Source organism: Aedes albopictus, chromosome 2 (genome assembly GCF_035046485.1).
Source record: "Aedes albopictus strain Foshan chromosome 2, AalbF5, whole genome shotgun sequence".
Lineage (NCBI taxonomy): Eukaryota > Metazoa > Arthropoda > Insecta > Diptera > Culicidae > Aedes > Aedes albopictus.
Genome location: NC_085137.1, coordinates 44,520,051 through 44,541,463, shown reverse-complemented (window position 1 = coordinate 44,541,463; position 21,413 = coordinate 44,520,051). Strand labels below are relative to the sequence as shown.

At 34.4% G+C, this 21,413-nt stretch overlaps 2 protein-coding genes across 2 annotated transcripts in view; one reads left to right on the top strand and one right to left on the bottom strand.

The window, feature by feature from the left end:
* LOC109432525 (protein abrupt) overlaps positions 1–21,413 on the bottom strand; it is a gene marked incomplete in the record, with an annotated part of 275,269 nt that overhangs the window by 251,475 nt on the left and 2,381 nt on the right.
* Positions 16,531–21,333, top strand: LOC134287561 (G-box-binding factor-like). Its single transcript, XM_062849580.1, has one exon. It carries the CDS (start codon positions 17,037–17,039, stop codon positions 17,724–17,726), a length of 690 nt encoding a protein of 229 aa, XP_062705564.1. The 5' UTR covers positions 16,531–17,036; the 3' UTR covers positions 17,727–21,333.

Below are 21,413 nucleotides of genomic sequence, written 5' to 3'. Positions count from 1 at the left end.
AGTTCTTTTTTGTCAATTTGTTTTATTTATTTTGTTTACTAGGATTTTTTTTTTTTGGTTTTTTTATTATCTTCTATTTTTGTGATAATATACCTCTTGCTGAGCTGTAGGGTTAAATCACTCGAATCGGTCACAAAGAGCTTTTTTTCAATGGGTCATGATTTGTATTTTTTATTTTATTTTTTGTATTTTTATTTTTTTTTTGTATTTTTACCTTTGCTCATCTCGATTTTTCTCATGGGACGTGATATGTATTCTATGAACCCACGCAACAGACTGCCCCCTTCCTTCCACTGGGTAATTCGAAAATTATTCACGCCTTAAACGACATCGACAGAGGAGGAGGTAGGGAAGAAGATGGGAGACACGCACTAGACAGAGACGAAGAGGACGCTCGTTGTCGTTGCTTGGCTTTGTGTACAGTAGCTGAAAGTGTGCGGTTTTATTGCGCGTTCAAGTCGAGAAAACAATTTCTGTTTTTCATATAAATTATGAGAGCAATTATTATTTGGGGTACAACACATGAAGATGGAAGGCAAAACACTCCCGACCGCGACCAACGACGACGACGACGATGATGACTACGGGACAAGAAGCACAAGTTGTTTCCCATGATGATGATGGTGATGGGGGTGCTTCCCGGGTGGAAATGTGTAATAGAATGAGAATAGTAGTAAAAATAAAAATAAAATCTCGTTACAATTCTTCTATAATATTTATGGATACATGAAGTACCGTGTTTCTAATCAATGGCACTGTATTACAAAAATATTTCTTTGTTTTATTTGACTTCGTTGGATTGTGAAATGGCCTTCTTAATATTGAGGGTTTTGGGTAAAAATATGTCTAACAGTTGCTAATTGTAAGCATTGCTGTTTTCCTTTTTCTTACTTTTTTACAGTGTTTCTAATAAATGGCACTCTGTTACAAAAATATTTCTTAGATTTATTTGATTTCGTTGGATTGTCCGCGGGGTTTTGGGTAACAATATTTTTAACAGTTGATAATTGTTAGCTTTGCTGTTTTCCTTTTTCTTACTTTTTTATTTTTTTTGATTTAATTATTTTTTTTATTTTTTTTTTTTTTTTCTTTATGCGATATTTTGAGTTTTTGTTTTTTTAGTTTAACACAAGTCGTACTCCATTAGGGTTTTATACCATTATTCTTTGCTCATTCCAACATGAAATTCAACCATCTTGTATGATTTTCCCCCACTCGAGTTTGTCATGGAGCGCCCAACTCCCCCATCTCCCACTAGAGAAAGCAGGCAGGCAGGCAAGCGGGCACAACAGTCAGTGTCGTCGTCGTCGTCGATCATATTGTACATATGTTTTCAGTTTATTTTTAAATTTATCTCATTTGCGTGTCACTTGGTTTGGATTGCGTTCGGGAAGGGGCTTTCCTCGGCTGCTCCTCGTCGTCGTCGTTGTTGTTGAGTTATGCCGTGCAACATGTTTGTGCGTTCAAACTTTTCTGCCTGGTGTTTGTAACGAGTCTGAAGGGGGCTGGATGCGGTAGTAGGTAGGAGTGGTACGACATCAAGCAGTCAAACCGACTCGTGAAGAGTTCTTTTACCAAGAATAAACGGTGCGATGTGGTTCGATTCTGGGAGCAATATCTTCATCGTCAATTGGAGAGGGGTCACACCTACTGGAAAATTAGTGTTTTGAACAGATAAAACTGTTGCTTATGCTTTTTTACCAACAAATAGATAATTGTCATCATGTGACAATAAATAATATAAAACAAAGTAAAACTTCCAAAGTTTTATCAAATTTTCTTTTTATTTTTAACTTTTTTTTTTATTTTTGATTTTTGATTCCTTAAAATTAATCCGGTGATCTTATACCAATAAAAATCAAAAAAATCACTAACGAATCTATCAAACCAATTATGAAAACATGAACTTTTCAAAGTTCAAGATTGTAGTTTCATAATACCTATGAAATCTCATTTTTATATTTTTTTCCTGAATCTTTAAAAGTACATTCGGTGGTCAAAAAAATAAAAAATAACACAAAAGAATCTAGCACAATTGAAATCACAACTAACTAAATAGATATTATCCAAGAATGCATAATAAATTTGAAAATCCTTGAGCAACATTAATTTGCATACACCCATCTCATCCTACCCATAATAAATCATTTCGACAACTTTCGGATCGATACCATGTTGCAGTCCTTCTGCAGCGCACTTGCCGCTAAAGCAACAAACCCCCTTAGAGGAAAAACGCTCCCATTAAAATGCATTCATAGATTAATGTTTGTTCTGCTCTGCAGTGCATACGAACAGCTCTTGGCTCCGCAAAACACATTCAGCATCCCGAAATGCGCAATCCAGCAAGCAATTGCACACCCATACATTCTGGGAAATCTCTCCCCATCGTCGCATCGGCGATGACGACGACAACAACGACGACGACGACGTTAAAAAGCATTAATCTTTATTATTTTGAACTAGACCCACTCATTCACTCACTAACACTGCATCACTTGGCATGGCGGATGGTATGAAATTGTTGTGCGAATCATCCTCCTCAGAGTGCTCTTTCCGCCAAAATTGGTTGCCACCTCTCGATTGTGGCATGGGGAATAGCGGTTCAAATGCACCTAACATGTAAAACACTCCCTTATGCAATCCGAAGAGATTAAAGCACTCAGCTAGAAGTGTGCCAATTATATATAGTCATACAGCCCAACATATTTTTGTTCGTTTGTTCTTTCTAAGTATTAAATCTGAGGTATTAGAGAAGTTAACGAGAACTTTTACAGTACAGATAAAAAAAAACCATTCCAGCTGTTGTCGTAAGCAAGGAGGACACAGATAGGACCTTTACAAATATTGTGCTAGAATCTGAAAATTCGGCTGCGCATTGAGAATGACGGTTAATTTACTTTGTGAAATATTTTGGTATTTCTATTAAATTAGTTAAATTAAATAAAAAATAATAATTTGAAATCAATTTCAAATTTCAATTTTTTTATTCAACTGCCTAGCATAATTATTTACCGTCAAACGGGGTTACTTGCAACAGCGGTGTAACTTGCAACACGATGACATACATTAAATGTGAACTATTTTTACATAATAATGAAAGCTAGTATGCTCCACTATTTCGGTTATCAAAATCATGTGTACCGAAGATCGTTTTAATGGAAAAAATAATTTTGTTTCTTTGTTTATTGTTTGGCTATACTGTTAAAACGATTTGCTCATTTTATGCCATAAAAACAAGTATCCTATAGTAAGTGCGATAAGTCTGATGACCTTTCTTGCAGTTAGGGTACATAATAGTAAGTTTAGCTAAACGATAAAAGTTTGATAAAGTTATCGACTAAGTAATGTAAAAAATCATTATTATATGCGACGACCACTATGGGGTAACTTGCAACAGTTGAAATTAACAAAACTTTCTATAATTTATTTTCATTTTACGATATTTCAAGTAGAAATAATTGAAATGGATCATTCAATAATTACGTATCGTGCTTATTTTCAAATGTCGACTCAAATTTATCTTTATTTGTACGTAACCTTCAAACAAAAATAAGGACTTCCATATTTTGAAATTTTATCATGTTTCACCTCGATTAAAGTTTAATTTAGTTTATGGACGATCTTAAAACAATCACCAACAACCATTCTGAACCTAATAGAGTAAATTATTGCACTAGAATGCCCCAATTTAATATCTAGAAAGTTGAATGAGTCTTTAAATCATGTTATTTTAGCTAAGTAGCCATACACTACTTCGAACTGAAAATTACCTAAAGATGAATAACTTAACCTTTTCAGCAAATTACATTAAGCATTGTTGACGTATTGTAACTAGTACTGAGTAGGGTGCCAATGAAAATCGAATTTTCGAACTTCAAAAACGGGTAGTGCTCAAAAGTTTCGTCTCCTCAAAAAAAGTCCTCATGCAAAATTTCAGCTCAATCGGACTTCGCTAAGGGGTGGCCCAAAGCGGTCAAAGTTTGGCTGTTTTGAAACACGAAAAATATCCCAAGGTAGGGATACATGAAAATTTCGAAATCGAAAATTTTTTTTTGATGCCAAATGCCTTAAAAGTGCATGAAACGTCGAGATCTGGTGTTATCTCAAAAAAATTTTTTTGAAAAAAAATTGACTTTTTGGACTTAGAAAATTTTTGAGTTGGGAGAGTGAAATGAATTTGAAATATAGGATTTGAATTTAGTTGCTGAAATATTCATAGCAATAGTACTGGACCATGTCTTATATCATCGTTGGCAACTGCTAGCATATTATATATCATGTATCGTTAGGGTGGTTCACTTATTTTGCATTAGGGTGGTCCTTTTTGTAGAAAAATTTAAAAAATAAGGAGAAAAATTTAAAAAAATATGTATTAAAAAATCGCTTATATACCTGTAAGTCATTTTCAATGTTAAATATATATAATATTTCATTAGGGTGGCTCATTTATTTTTAGGGTGGCTCTTTGAGATGGAAATTAAGAACAAAACAATATGTCCAGAAAAATTTATCTGTCATATTTTTGTATAGTTAAAAACCATGATCCTTTATGTAACACTTTGTTAAGATATTCCTAGACCAACATGTGGAAAGGGCGTAACAACCATTGCGAATTTCTGCTTCTTATGTCCCTGGATTTTTTACCAGTAACAGATAGAGCTGACTCTCCTCTATCTGTTAATTGGAAAAGTTTGCATAATATATTGAGATATGCCCAGAATGGACGAGAAAGTAAGTAAGTAAGTAAGCGTTTGCAATGGTTGTTCCGCAACACAAATGTTAATCCAGATTTTTATTATGGTTTAAAATAAGGAATAATAAACTGATTTTAAACGTATCCAAATTATGACAGCTTGATAGGCGATGATGATGTGCAACAAAGGTTTTTTGTTTATCTTTTCTAAAAAGATTCTTTGCTTTGGGCTGCTTCATTTCTGAAAACACAGTAACGTTGCTGGGGAAAGAACAACAGTAGGTTGCTTTCTATCTATCTAAACAAAACATACCTTAGCTACAAGATTACCATATAGCATGCCGAAGTGGTGAGTGCACCTAAACTCTATCGTGATGGGACGAACAAAAACATAGAATAACACAGCGTAACAAAAATTAACTTTTGGTATATCTCAAGAGCAAACTTATGCGTCTCTGACAGATTTTGGGCCGCTGAATCCAAATCCGGGCTCAGATTTGCTCCAACACGTTACAATTTTGAGCTATACCTCAATTTATAGGGCAAAATATGGGCTTTTTGACTGCAAGTTATAAAGCATGGAAATATTTTTTTTAATCAATCAAAAGGTTAATTGGTCAATAAACATCTGAATTAACGACTCATGCAAAATATTTTGTTTTACCATATCGAATTTGATAGTTTTAAGCGATTTATGTTAGGTATGATATTTCCCATACAAGTTACCCTCCAAAATTGCATGCAAGTTTTCATACTAACATAAAATGCTTAAATCTATCAAATTTGATAAGGTAAAACGAAATATTTAGCATGAGTCGTTAATTTAGATGTTAATTGACCAATTAACCTTTTGATTGCCTAAAAAAAATGCTTCCATGCTTAATGGCTTGCAGTCAAAAAAGCCCAAAATCGCATATTTTGCCCTATAAATTGAGGTATAGCTCAAAATCCTGACGTGCTGGAGCAAATCTGAGCCCGGATTCGGATTCAGCGACCTAAAAACTGTCAGCGACACATAAGTTTGCTTTTGAGACAGGCCAAAATTTAATTTTTGTTTCGCTGTGTTATGTGCTCTCTCTCTCTCTTCCGGAATCCTTGTTGGAAACTGATATTACACAGAGGAATAACAAAAAAGAAAATGAAAATAAAAGTAAAAAAAATCAGATGTATTTTAGGAACATATATTCGATGTAATGTACCAAAAACCTATCAGCATGATTTTAGTAAATATCACAAAACCGTTCCCACTCTTTCGTTATGTCCCTTTTACTACGACCAGGCTTGTTCGCACTGAACGTATGAAAATTATGCTCTATTGATTAACACCACCGAAATCATCGTATTTAAAAAAATCTTCATATCTTAACTGATAGAAGGATATTGAAATAATTTAAATGTCTTTTCGAACTGTCAAAAAACCGCACCGCAGTACCACACTGAGCACACGGAGAGAATTTTACTCGAGTGAATTTTAACGCTCCGTGCGGAACTGCGTTGAGGTTTTTTGACAGTTCGAAAAGACATTTAAATTATTTCAACATCCTTCTATCAGTTAAGATAGGAAGATTGCATGAATATGATTATTTTGGTGTTGTAAATCAAAAGAGCATAAATTTCATCCGCTCAGTACGGGCATGCTTGGCCATGACCATTGCAAAAGTAAATTATATCTGCAAATACCGCATAATGAAAAACTTCCCGATCTTAGGGGTTCAACAAACAGTTTTACTATTCAAACTAAACTCTTCTTTCTCATAGAAACAGCTGAATAAATGTTTACTCGAATTTTCGAATTTAGTCTCACAAAACTTTTCAAAATCTTACATTGAGATGAACCTCTCTAGTAAATAAATCTCTTTGGTAACCCGTACCACAATATTTAATTCTGTAGATAGAAATCGGTTTTAATCACTATACTGATGCCGTGAAATAGAACGAAAGGAGAGATAATAATTAGAGAATATCCCATTATAGATAAGTCACCGATAGATTTGCAGGTAATCATGGCTTGAGCTATACGAAAAATATTAGCTGGTTGAATTTTCTGGAAGTATTTTTTGATCTTAATTTCCAAAAAAAAACAACCCTAACGGAAAATACAATACAAATACAAATACTATTATCGTTTTATTTATTTATTTTTCTACAAAAAGGACCACCCTTATGCAAAATAAGTGAAGCACCCAAAAAAAAATCAAAATTTAAAAAAGAAAATAAAAGATTTCATGAATAATTGAGGATATGCCCGGAAGGGACAGGAGAAGCAGAAATTCGCAATGGTTGTTACGCCCTTTCCACATGTTGGTCTAGGAATATCTCAACAAAGTGTAATATGCCAATAAAGCATCATGGTTTTAAACTATACAAAAATATGACAGGTAAATTTTCTGGAAATATTTTTTTGTTCTTAATTTCCATCTCAAAGAACCACCCTAATTAAAATAAATGAGCCACCCTAATGAAATATTATATATATTTAACATTGAAAATGACTTACAGGTATATAAGAGATTCTTTAATACTATTATCTTATTTTTTTAAATTTTTCTACAAAAAGGACCACCCTAATGCAAAATAAGTGAACCACCCTAACGATATATGATATATAATATGCTAGCAGTTGCCAACGATGATATAAGACATGTTCCAGTACTATTGCTATGAATATTTCAGCAACTAAATTCAAATCCTCCATTTCAAATTCATTTCACTCTCCCTACTCAAAAATTTTCTAAGTCCAAAAAATCAATTTTTTTCCAAAAAAAATTTTTTGAGATAACACCAAATCTCGACGTTTCATGCACTTTTAAGGCATTTGGCATCAAAAAAAAATTTTCGATTTCGAAATTTTCATGTATCCCTACCTTGGGATATTTTTCGTGTTTCAAAACAGCCAAACTTTGACCGCTTTGGGCCACCCCTTAGCGAAGTCCGATTGAGCTGAAATTTTGCATGGGGACTTTTTTTGAGGAGACGAAACTTTTGAGCACTACCCGTTTTTGAAATTCGATGGTCAAATTTTTCCCATACATTCCATTGGCACCCTAGTACTGAGTCATGAGCTCCACATATATTTAATATTTGTGAGACGTAAAACCTGCTGTGAAACCATATATCCTCGCTTATAATAACTATCAACCCTTTAATTAAAAAGAATCATATTTCAGTTGGTTAGTGTATATCTTTTCAAAGCATTTTCCATGCTTCACATCAAAAACTTATAATATAAACAAGAACTGGAATGTAAGAACAGTTTAATGGTAGCTAACTTAGCTTCATGTCATGTGTTGCAAGTTACCCCACAGATGGGGTAACTTGCAACAAGCATGTATTTTGCACCTCCTGAGTAGGTGGCAACGTATTCTGGTAAATCAATTGCTGCATAGTATTCTACTCGTGGTAATTAGTGTACACGATGCTTTACAGTATGTTTCATATGTTTAGATTTTCAATGATATTGCTTCAAATTCGAAAAGTGTTGCAAGTTACCCCATTTGACGGTAATTCATAAAACAAATGTACGTTATGACAAACTGGAGAAATAGATGACACCTTGTTAGTCTAAATATGTACACATAAGAAGCATTTGATATAATAAAAATGTATCAATTTTGTTGTTAAATTGAAGATTTGGAATAATTTTGAAAAGTTATGGAAAGGCCCATATTTTTATTAGTTGAATTTTAAGTAACGCTTTGTTATTTTTTTTTTATTGCTTCAATCCTGAAAATGACCTAACTCAGACTATCGAACGATCCGACAAAATAAAACTTAACAGTTTAATGTTTCTGGAAGGCAAAAGCTATAAAATTTAAAATTTTTCGTTTTTTGATTTTTTTTTCTTTTTTTGCTGATTACAATAACTCCTAAATCCCCACAGAAAGACTGTTTCATGTCATGTGTTTCACGCTTTAATAAGCTCACACTATTATGCTGAATTTTATCTGTGTAAATATTGAATCGCTACGTTCATTTATCAGCTTTAACCTTCGAGCGATCGCGCAGTTGTATTTTGTACAACACGTTGAAAAAATCTCGCTTTTTGTACTCAGCATTAACGTGGTGCTGACGTAGGTAGCTAACCACGCGAGTTACGGAAGGTTAAAATAAAGATTACCATCAGTAGCATTATTGGAAATATTGAATGAGGCATTTTGGCCCAATTCCCATACTACCGTAGTGGTGTATGGTGGACTGCACTAGTGTAGGTACTGCATTTCCATTTACTTCGTACTGCACTTGGCTCTATTTTCATAGTTTCATCAGTAGCAGAACCGGTACCGGGTGAAAGGGTAACCGAAATCATAAGACTTTCCTCTCTTTTCTCTCGGTGAATCTATTTGCAGAATGGGTCCCAACCCACCTTCTCCATCTTTTCCCCCTTTTATGTCACTGTTTTTGGAGTAGGCATAACTAGCTCCGCATTCTTAAACCTGATGAACTTATATCATATGTCGAAATCATGAATTTGTCAAACAGTTATTTTATTCAGGCATCTTACACAATAAACCCATAGTGCAGCAGCTCTCACGTCACGCTGAATTGTTTTGTGCAAATGATGAATCAAGGGGAGATATGTTATATTTTATCACAGTAGCGGAGCTAAGCAAGATAGAGCAAGCAATATTACTGGAGAATCGTATGCTGTAAATATTTTTCCTTTTCCATCCAACGATTTCAATATTTTGTTTTGTTTATATTTTATTATTATTTAGACTTCATGACGAACGTTCCGTGAAGGCATTCCATGTCAATATGACTCTATAAACTATAAACATGATCTTGAGAAAATTTTCCATTTTTTTTAATTTTATTACTAACTGTCCCAGCAAACGTAGTAATGTCTGCCAACTGTGTTTTGTTTTTTACAAACAGCTCCGTAGAGAAGTCCCCTGCATACTCATTTAAATGTGTGAGGGATCACATACCACGTTGAGAACCTTCCCCGACTGATCGATTCAGAAGCTTCTGAGCCTGTGAGGGTCAGGCCGAAAAACAGTCGGACAGACATAAATTCATTTATATATGTAAAAAATTTTACTTATTTTTTTTTTATTTATTTATATTTATTTTATTTAACATAGGGTGACACGGGCTTTGGTCGTTAAATTAAGCTTGTTTGAGAAAAAATTGAGGCTAATTTTTAGTTCAATAGGTTTTAAAGAACTGGGCCTATATAGCCGAGGCGGTAAACGCACGGGTATTCAGCATGACCATGCTGAGGGTGACGGGTTCGATTCCCGGTCGGTCCAGGATCTTTTCGTAAAGGAAATTTCTTTGACTTCCTTGGGCATAGAGTATCTTCGTACCTGCCACACGATATACGCATGCAAAATGGTCATTGGCAGAGGAAGCTCTCAGTTAATAACTGTGGAAGTGCTCATAGAACACTAAACACTAAGCTGAGAAGCAGGCATTGTCCTAATGAGGACGTTACGCCAAGAAGAGAGAGAGAGAGGAGTATTAAAAGTGTTCAAATTCATCACAAAGTCATGCTTTTTGCGTACTGCTATTTTTTTTTTTTTTCAATACATCCCACAATAAGCTCATAGTGCAACAGTTCTCACACCATGCATAAATACATCCCGGGTAGAGGAAAAGAGCTCGATAATAGCATATTATGATATTGAGATCAAAATGTGATATTGGTTTGATTGATATTAGAGATAAAAGATCTAAATTTTACTCCTGGAACATCATCATCAGATCAAATTTAGATCTTGTAAGATCTAACCAATAGCAGCAAGCTATTCATTTGATCTTGAAATATCACATTTTGATATTGTTTAGATGTTCCAGGAACATTTTTCAGATATTATATTCAGATCTTTTATCTCTTATATCAATCAAATGATATTGTTTTGATCGTCAGTACTTCACCTCTACCCGGGATGCGAGCAATGATTAAGCCAGTACGGTACAACCCTAATATGTTGGGTTTTATCATGCATTCTGGAGTTAAAACCGTTATATAACAATGGATATTACTCAAGAATCTGATGATTTGGTTTCGATTTCCCACTAAGGTATGGTTTTAATACCAATGCTGAAATCCGTTCAGTAATTTTCAAAGTACTTTAGTAGCTTCAATTCAGCAGCTTAACAAAAAATAAAATTTGAAAAGGATCATATATTTTATTGTTGTTTTATGTTTCACAAAAAAAAAACAGAATAAAGCAAAAAATATATATATATTTTATTTTTTGCTTTATTCTGTTTTTTTTTTTTGTGAAAACATTGTTAAATTTTGTTTTGTTTTTTTTTTTTTTTATTTAGCTTTATTTAATTCAGATTACATTATTTCACATTACTTTTATAAAATATTTTCTTTCAATGTTTTTTTTTTTTAATATTTTTCTATATTTTATCTTGATTTATTCTATTTTATTTTATTTCATATAATGTTTTTTATAAAATTTTATATTTTTACTTTTATTATTTTTATTTTTTATTTTTGGCGTAACCTCCCAACTGGAACAAAGCCTGCTTTTTAGCCTAGTTTTCAATAAGCACTTCCATAATTTTTAAGTGAGAGTTTTCTTTTTTCATTTGTGAATCGCGTGGCAGACACAGAAATACCCTTTTATGTTTTTTATCATTAGTTTTTCACATGTTTTTCACGATTTCAGTTCTTTTCTATTCTCGTTTGTGCTACTTTTTATTAAAGCCCAACTACGTACAAAAAAGGCGAAAGATTTATTCGACATTTTAAGAGAGACCAAATCCCACTCCCGACGAACTCGCAAAGTGTGAGTTCTTCTTTCGGAAGGGAAGTAAAGCGTGGGTCCCGAGATGAACTAGCCCAGGGCTAAAAATCTCGTTAATACAGATAAAAAAAACTACGTACAAATGTATGCAAAATACTAAGTTTGGCAACGATTCGAATCACTCAAATTTAAAACGTTTTAAATCAGTTTGATCCAAGACACTTGATGACACAAGTAGTTTTTTATCTTAAAAAGTATCAAAAATATCAAGTGACTTCAAAAATTTAAAACCTAATATTACAACACATTTAACTTATGTTAACACCTTAAGTGGGACGAAACAATTCAACAAATAGCCTATATATGCTAGAAAACATTATCAAGCATTTCCAAAAGTTTAGAAATCCAAGAACACTATAACAACACACATATCTATGTTGCCATTTACAGGCATGTATCAATTTGAATGTTGATTAATTGACGAGTTGAATTGATGATACTGTGAAAAAAAATCGCTTTATGGTAGGATTCGAACCCACGACTCCGTATTCGCTAGACCGGCTCTTTAACCCTCAGAGCCCCAGGACAAACTTTTTATTTTTGACCGGCTGATACTCAAAATCTGTAAAATATAAAAATAAGCGGTTTTCAGTATGATCGATGGGAAGAGTTGTACTTCATGCGAGGGTAGTTGTCAAACCGGGAGTCCATGCTTGAACCTGATTTAATAATAATTAGTTGTTAATTCTCGATAGATCAATCAAGGTGGAATCTCAATCAGGCCTTAAATTTCTTAGCGAAGCGTGCTTTTACAAATTGGAATCAATTTTGTAAATTGGGACAGAAACCGATAAACGCCTAAAAGTATGCAATGATCTAGTAATAATTCGTTGGCTAAAAGTAAGACCCGTGTTTGAATTTTAGGTGGATTAATCACATGAGTGATACTTTTAAAAGAAGGGCTCAAATATACGAAACAAATTCTTCATAGACACCAAACTTCTAAAATCATCTTTTCAGGTGCAAAATGATTATGATCACGAAATTGGGTCTTAGGGAGTCCTACCGGAAGTACACTCCTGGGACCAAGTTTCAGATGCATCTCATGCCAGAAAGCAGCCTCAGCATTGTGTTCTTGCGTTGGCCTACCATTTCAAGTTGTTAAAGATTTCAGAATTTTTATAAAATACCAGATTCATAGACGACTCGCCAAAACATTGCCCCAGGGAACACTTATTTCCGGTGCAAAAACAGGTTCAAACATGGACTTCCGGCTTGACAACTACTCTTACATGAAGTACAACTCTTCCCATCCATCATAGTGAAAACCGCTTATTTTTATATTTTACAGATCCTGAGTATCAGACGATTAAAAAAAAAGAAGTTTGTCCTGGGGCTTTGAGGGTTAACCAACTAAACCACAGAACAGGTAACGATTCTGCGAAAAAGAAAGCCAAACTGACTCCGAGCCCACATCATGGGCACATCTATTTTTCACAATTCCATCTCTCCTTAGGCTTAGATGCTATACTCTCATCATGTTCGAGGCTGGTCACGGTGTGTCTAAAACCGTTATTAACAAAATAAAATACCCATCTAAGCGACCCACGATTCGAAAGATATAGTATCTAGGTATCATCTCTGAAATTTTGGAAATGTTTCATCGAGGGAATTGATAGTTTGAGCGATTTGAGATTTTAGGGCGATTTTTAATTAAATTCTCTTTGAACTATTAATATTCAATCGTGGTTGTGTCACGATCGTGGCCATCGACCGGTCTCTTATAATTTTTTCAACAGTGTAAAACTTTATTTTTAACTTTGACTTTTTTTTTTTCTTCCCCTGTTGGGGAAATTGAGCCACTGCGTCCAATAGACTGAACTTTTGTGGCAGAACTTTGACTTAAAAACTGTTCTATTTAAACAAAAAAAGTTATGGTACACGGTTTAGAAATTTGTAAATACAGCTAATGTTCGTCAAAAATAGCAGTGGAAACCGAATTCCATACAAAATGGCCAATTTTGACGTGCTATAACTTTGTAGTTTGCTAAAAATTTGACAGTTAACTACAATTATGGTGAATTTTGTATGATCATTGTAATGTTGATTGTGTATTCACCATCAGCGCAAGGTATACCTATGGCTGCAGAAGTGCAGAATCATACCGAAACGGAATAATCTACCTGATGGTTTGTTGTAGCAGTGTAAGCCAAATTCAATGGACACCTTTGGAATCCAACATGATGGTTGCATCTCGTGGCAAAGTCTGGTCACTCCACAAACATTTGCCCGGAAACCAGTTAATTTAGCTTCCTTAGCTGTCGTGTGCACCATAGTTGCCCCATGTTAATAGGAATTTCCATAGAACATGACATAATGGCAAATAACATGGCAAAGAATGAACTCACCGAATAATCCTTCCCAGCTGGTTTTCTGTTTTTGCCTTCGGTGTCAGTATCCAATAGGCTTAGAATGTCCTTGAAACCATATTGAATGTTCACTCGATTCAAATAGATCTTCATTGATTTCGCTCGAGAAATTTAATATGGAATATGTGCTGGATGTCCATCGCCACTTTTCAAGAAAATAAAAAAAAACAGCAGTGATACATGTTCGTTATAAAAATAAAAATAACTTGTCAAATATTCCTCCTATGTTTTTGCTAGTAAATACACTAGGAAGCATTTCCACGTTATATTTTAATTCCGCCATGGAATATGAGAGATTTTATGGAGAAAATTACCAATGAAAAAGGGAACTTTTGTCATGAATTTAACAAGACATTTTTTATTTTTTTTTATTAAAGGCTTAAAGCCTTTCCTATTTTTAACCGTAGAGTACGAGTGCCATCGTTAATCTCACGCTTCCATGTTCATCCTATTTGAAAACAAGCGATTACGGCACCGATTGATTCCGTTCTTTTTGGTTTTATGCGTGCTCACTCCTAACAAAAAATACAAAAATAAGAAACAAAACAAACAGCTTCAATTCTATGTTTTTAGTAGGATGAAAATTGGAGTCACATGCTTAATAAGGCAACCAATACCCTGTATTAATAAAATTAATAATAACAGATTTCCCCTGTGATATACAAGAAATTACTAAGGTATATCACCAAAAAAATCCTTATCAAACCAACAAAACCTCTCCAGGAACGACAACACAAGACAACAAAAAATTTCACCAAAAATGGGTACATTCGACCGTTTTGTTCTTCAAAATACAAACCAAAAAATACGACCAAGTTTCAGGTAATTTGGCCGAGAAAAACACCTAATGACGAAGAGCGCAAACCTCCCGATAATCACTCTAGTTTATGTATAATTTTAGTGCCCCCCATGAAGTGTTCAAGTATTCTCTGTAAAATTTATTCTGAATAATCTACAGAAAATATCTACAATAATTTAAAAAATAATGATAATCCAGAGCAGTCTTGTAAACATTCGACATTTTGCACTACCTTCATTTCGTTGCCGCAGTCGGCTGTCAGCTTGCTTTGTTACATTCGTGCGCTACCGTTACCTCTTACACACAACACGAGCGGTGGAACGTCTCCCGAAGACGCTATCGTGGTGAAGTGCAGTTGTTTGACATTTTTGTCTCGTACAGTAGTTTGATTGCTTGTGTGCCGATTGTTGGAGACAAAGGAGGCCGAATATCGACGAAAAGGTTCATATGAATGTGATCTCTAACAAGAATAACCCAGAGTTTGAAAAACGCAGTTTACCTCGTTTTTATTTTTTATTTTTATTTTTTTTTTTGTTCCAAGTCACTTTTTCACATTTTTAAGTCACTACATAAGTGACCCGATTTTGTCAGCCCCTTCTCGGATAACATTTTTTGCTCTCCTCGAGAACCTAAACAACTTTTCAAACTTTTTATCCCTCTATGTTCTGCCCTTGAGCTAGTTTGATGATAAACATGGATGAATTGGATAAATTTTGACCGTAAGATAACAAGAGCAAAAAGTTTGTCCTTACTGTATTTGGTAACTATTTTTATAAACGTGATGACCCTCAAAATTGTATTTCAGCCGTCACTTTTCGCTACCAGCCCTGTAATAGTACTAGTACTAGAATTTCCAGTAAGTCCCTCAGGACTCCTACAGAATACTATAATTATTACAGATCTTTTAAGAAAACAAAACTTTTTTTTAAGGTACTCAAAAAATCTATAAGGTAGCTTTGAGATTAAAATTGGATCAAGCCAAAATTTTGTAACTGGTTATAATCTGCTTATAGCTTCCAACTTTCTGCAGTGTCTATTGAATTTCAGCAAGCTCCAAAATACCAACCAGCAGCTTTTGTATTCCTACATTGAAACCAAGATTAAGACTATGATTCATTTCATTTCGTTTTATTTCATGTTATTTTATCGTATTAAATCGTCATGAATTCTAATTACATATTTATTATCTTTTATCTAATACAGTTTCTTACCGATTTTGGCAACATGAGGTGAATTTTATGTTGCCAAATTGGGGTGTTGCCAAAATCGGTAATTTTTTTTGTGGATTATTTTCAACTTTTATACGTCAATTTGGTTTATATTTTGAATATGGACTGTTCACAAGTTACAAAACGATCCCTGTAGGTGGCGTTCATAAATTACGTCATGATTTGCAAAATTGTTGATTTTGGAAAATTTAATGAATTTTGATTTTTTGAAGAAGAGAAAGGCTAAAATTTAAATACATTTACAAATACAAACGATTTTTCGGTAAAAATTTTTGGTCTAAAATTTTTGTTGCCAAAATCGGTAAAAAAATGTTGCCAAAATCGGGTGTTGCCAAAATCGGTAAGAAATTGTTGCCAAAAACGGGTGTTGCCAAAATCGGGAAGGAAATGTTGCCAAAAACGGGTGTTGCCAAAATCGGGAGTAGACAAAAACGGGTGTTGCCAAAATCGGTAAGAAACTGTATCTATTTCAACTTTGATAACTACATTTATCTGACTAATTTTCTCCAAATATATAATAAACGCCAAGAGAGTTCAACTCAACGGTCATGATAAGTCTACATCACAATTCTTGAAACGCCTCTGGCATTAAATCAAAGCGCCTGCGTTTCCTGTTCCATTCTAAAAACATCATCCCTCACACCAGATCGACAAATCTGAAATTTGCTCCCGAAAAATGCACCACTACTGATGGTGGTGGGTGGATGCTCGTTCACCCATCCAAATCCGCATCCCTTTGCTGCACCACCCTTTTGAACGCTGCTCTGCTGGTGATGCATTAGTATTTGTTCGGAAATATTAATCACAAGTTTTAACACCCCATTCTTTTCTCTCTCTCGTTCTCATTTGCAGATTCCGTCCCTTGTTATTTTTGTGAGTGAGTGAAATCACCACACTGCTTCAACAGCGCACTCCCTCAGAATCGTCGCAAATATGGATTTCCAACGAAAGCTTAAATGATCTCAAACCAAAACTAATAAACAAAAGAAAAAAGTCAACAAGCAAACTACTACCTCTCTCAGGAAGAAACGCAAAGTAACAAAAATCTGTTAAGAAATATTAAAATTGAACAAAAGAAGGTGAGAATCACTAATTGTCGCACCACACAGAAATACACTCATCACCAAGCGATTGAGCAAGGCGAGCGAGAAAAAAAATCGCAATCCCCCAATGAATTGAATGACGACAGCAACTGTCGCGATCCAGCCGAGTGAGAATCTGAGTCGATTTCCGACGACCTCGAGAGCGTCGTTGTCGTCTTCGGCACCGTGGGTCACCACCATGAATGAAACGCAGCAAATGCACGCCACGGACAGCAGCCAACAGCAGAGCACCAACAACGCCAGCAGCATACACAACAACAACAACAACATCAACAGTAGCACCGGCGGCAAAAACAGGAGCAGCAGCCAAAGCGATGCCAAAATGGAGCACCACTTCCAGCTATTACAGAGGGAACGTGAACACCAGCAGCAGCAACAGCGGGAACGAGACCAACAACAACAGCGAGAGGCCCAACAGCATCATCAACAATCCTCGTCAACGACGTCGGCTACGATGTCGCACCAACAACAGCGGGAACACCGGGAACAGCGAGAGCGTGAGCGCGATAGGGAACGGGAACGGGAAATGCATCAGCAGCAGCAGCAGCGCGAACAGCAGCACCAGCATCGGCCGTTTTCGCCGACACCATCCGAACAGCAGCAGTATGCACTCAAATGGAATGACTTCCAGTCTTCGATACTGTCGTCCTTCCGGCATCTGCGGGACGAGGAGGACTTTGTCGATGTGACGATTGCCTGCGAGCAGCGATCCTTTACCGCCCACAAGGTAAGTGGGGTGGGGTCCATAGCCCCCCTGCGGTTCTAGCAGGTGTGATGCTGTGGAATGTGTCTGATGGATTTATGACGGATTTGCCTGTACCTCAGCATCAGGTTTTAAACTCTTCCAACACGCACTTCCTACTTCAAATGACTGATAAATCTAGTGAAACACTTACCAAAAGTGAAAAAGTCTACATTCTCAAAAAAAAATTCAGGAAGAGTTTTCCCCTTTTTATTAGTATACATTCTGGCGATGATATTGTATTGATTTTCATCTCGTCAATATTGGTTTGGTGAAATCCATTGCATAGAGTGTATGGCATTTCTCGTGGAAATTTCTCCAAATATCTTGGGAAAATTCTGGTAGAATATCATTGAGAATTCATTTCTTTATTTTTTTTTTGTTTAGGTAATTTCATAAGCTATGATAGCTGAAATTTATGAAATGCACTTATTTTTCGTTCCTGAGTTATGGCCAATTTTATAATGACACATTCTACCGTGACGTTACAACGTTTTGATGCCTTTTTCTATCAGATTTTTCACTATAATTCGTAAACTGGACCGTAAACCCTCAAATATTTTTGCATATTCGGATTCTTTGTAAAATTTCCAATAAGTATGATCAGTTAAACAGTTGGTTTTAACAACATTGTAACGTCACGCTACTCATTCCCATTTTTAACATACTTTCCCAATAAAAACTAACGGTTCAACAGATCATACTTATTGGAAATTTTACAAGGAATCCAAATATGTAAAGATATTTGAGGGTTCACGGTCGAATCTACGCGTAATAGTGGAAAATCTGACAGAAAAGGCATCAAAACGTTGTAACGTCACGGTAGAATGTGTCTAATAAAGACTGGACTCGAAAAAAATGAGACGCAAAGAATAATGTATAACTTTTGATTGCGTGCACAAAAATCGCTGATTTTTTTACCAGGAATAGTACATTATGTGTAACTAATGCCATAAAAATTTCATCAAAATCGGTTAAGTGTTGGCGGAGATATCGTCGAAACAAGAGACTTACCATTTCATAATCTTGGACGAACAAACACTTTAAAAAATATCACTTTTTTACCTAAAACTGTAGAGCCAAAAACACTGAACCGATTTAAATGAAAAATTTTCTGTGCAAAAAGTATGTATGTAGAAGTATTGTGTCAAAATTTCATTAAATTTGATCCAACCGTTAAAAAGTTATAGCCATATATGTAGCAGTATGTCGCAATATGCAGATGTGGTTTTTGGTATAGTGACATTCAAACTGCTCTAACTTTTAAAATGTTCAACCAAAATGGCTGAAATTTTCACTAAAAACAGTTTATCACAACAATTTTACACTGTCAAAGTTTCATAAAAATCGGAATAGTGTTGTGTTGTCAATTCTACAGACAAAATAGTGCACACTGATTTTAAAATGTTAAAAAGTGCCCAAAATTTGAAAACCCCGTTTTTTTTTTGTTTGAATTGTTAAAAAAAAAGTACTGAACCGATTATAATAAAATTTTCACCACTTATTTTGCCTTACTTGGAGAACCTATAGTCGAATTTTCAGACGTTTTCATGATCTAACAACAAAGTTATAGCCTAAACAAATTTTAAAATGGACGCCCAAAATTTCCAAAATCACATTTTATTGTCTCGACAATATTTGCGCCAATACTGAACTGATTTTAATGAAATTTTTAGGGTATTAACTACACATAATATGCTATTTTTGGTTGAAAAATCAGCTATTTTTGTGAACGCAATCAAAAGTTAAACATTATTTAGTGTGTCTCATTTTTTTCGTGTCCAGTCTTTATATGCGTACATGGTCATTTTTCATAAAATTGACCATAACTCAGGAAAGAAAAAAAAGTGCATTCCAAAAATTTCAGTGATCAAAGCTTATGATATTGCGTTCTCAAAAATATTTTTTTGAAAATTTCCCGCGAGTTCGGGCATAGTTTTTCCGGGTTTTCTTTATGAATTTTCTCAACAGTGAAAAATTTTGTGGAAAACTTTTTCCAGTTCATATTTTTTCTGGATTTCTGCAAAAAATGCTATCATTTTCATTAAAAAACTTTGTTTCTACGATGCTTCGTTCTTGAGTTACGATTTTTCAAAGAAAAGGCTTATTTTTCAACAAAATTGGCCATAACTCAAAAACGAACAAAAGTGCATTCCAAAAATTTCAGCGATTAAAGCTTATGAAATAACCTTCTAAAAATATGTTTTTTGAAAATTTTTACAAGGCATAGTTTTTTCGGCTTTTCTTTACGAATTTTCTCAACTGTGGAAAACTTTTTACAGTTCATATTTTTATTTTTTTGAATTTCTGAGAAAATTTGCTTTCAGTTTCTAAAAAAAACTTTGTTTCTACGATGCTTCGTTCTTGAGCTGATTTTTCAAAGTAAGTTGTGTCAGGAAAAAAAAAACAGTTTTCCGGAAAAACAGGCGACCCTGAATTTTTCTCATTTTTTCATATATCCATGAGGCAGTGCTGGAAAAAGTTTCATGAAAATCTGAAACCCTTTGGCGCAATTTGTGCATCCATACGTAATGGAAATTTCTCCTCTTAAGGCGAAACTGGAAGCATTTCCTCATTTTTTGGTTTTTGATTTTTTATTAAATAACGGAGCAATATTTTCCAAATCGGTTTTCGTTCACGTGTAGAGTTTGGATCAAGGTATCTCTTGATTTTTTTTTTTTTGTGGTGAAATGTTTGTAGTTTTTGCAGAAACCATTTTTAATCAAAATTTAAAAAAAACATGGTTTCTGCAAAAACGGAAAACATTTTTACCACCAAAAAGAATCAGGAGGTACCTTGGTCCATACTCTATATGTGCACGAAAACCGATTTTGAAAATATTGCTTCGTTATTTAATGAAAAATCAAAAACCAAAAATATGAGGAAATGCTTCCAGTTTCGCCTTAAGTACAGGGGATAGACAAAATGATCGGGGCAGACAAAATTTTCACTTTTCAAAAAATGTTCAACTAGCTGTAACTTTTCGAAAAAAGCATCAAAAACTCTCAAATTTTTACTGTAAGTTGGTCAACTACATGAAATGAGAAAGATTCTATGTACTATAAAGCATAATTATCTGATAGCCAACTTTGAGCTGTAATATCTCCGGATTTCATGAACCGAATGCAATGAAATTTTAACCATTCATGACTTATATAATGAGCTTGGAAAAACGGTTGACTTAACTCAAAATTGTTTGTAAGAAAAAAGTTAGAGCGATTTAATTTATTATATAAATTTTTGGTAAATTTTAGTCTATTTTTAACATGCATTTTATAACTTGTTTCAATTTATTATCGGATATTTTGTTACTTTCGTCCAGAACATATCTTTATTAAAATCAATAAGAGGAAATATAACTGAACTTCAATTACCACCTTAAATTTTGATGCGATGTTGAAGTTTCGTTATAATTTTCTTCCGTGTTAACAATTTAAGGTTTAGTCAAAAGTTTTTTGAAGTTCTTTATATAAGTCATAAACGCTCCAAATTGCATTACATTCGATTCATTGAATCCGGAGATATACCAGTTCAAGGTTGGCTATCTGATAATTATGTCTTTTACCAGAATCTTTCGTACTTCATGTAGAATAGCCTGATCTTTCTCAAAATTGATAAACAACTAGTTGGCTAACTTACAGGCAAAATTTGAGACTTTTTGATGCACTTTTCGAAAAGTTGCAGCTAATTTAACATTTTTTGAAAAGTGAA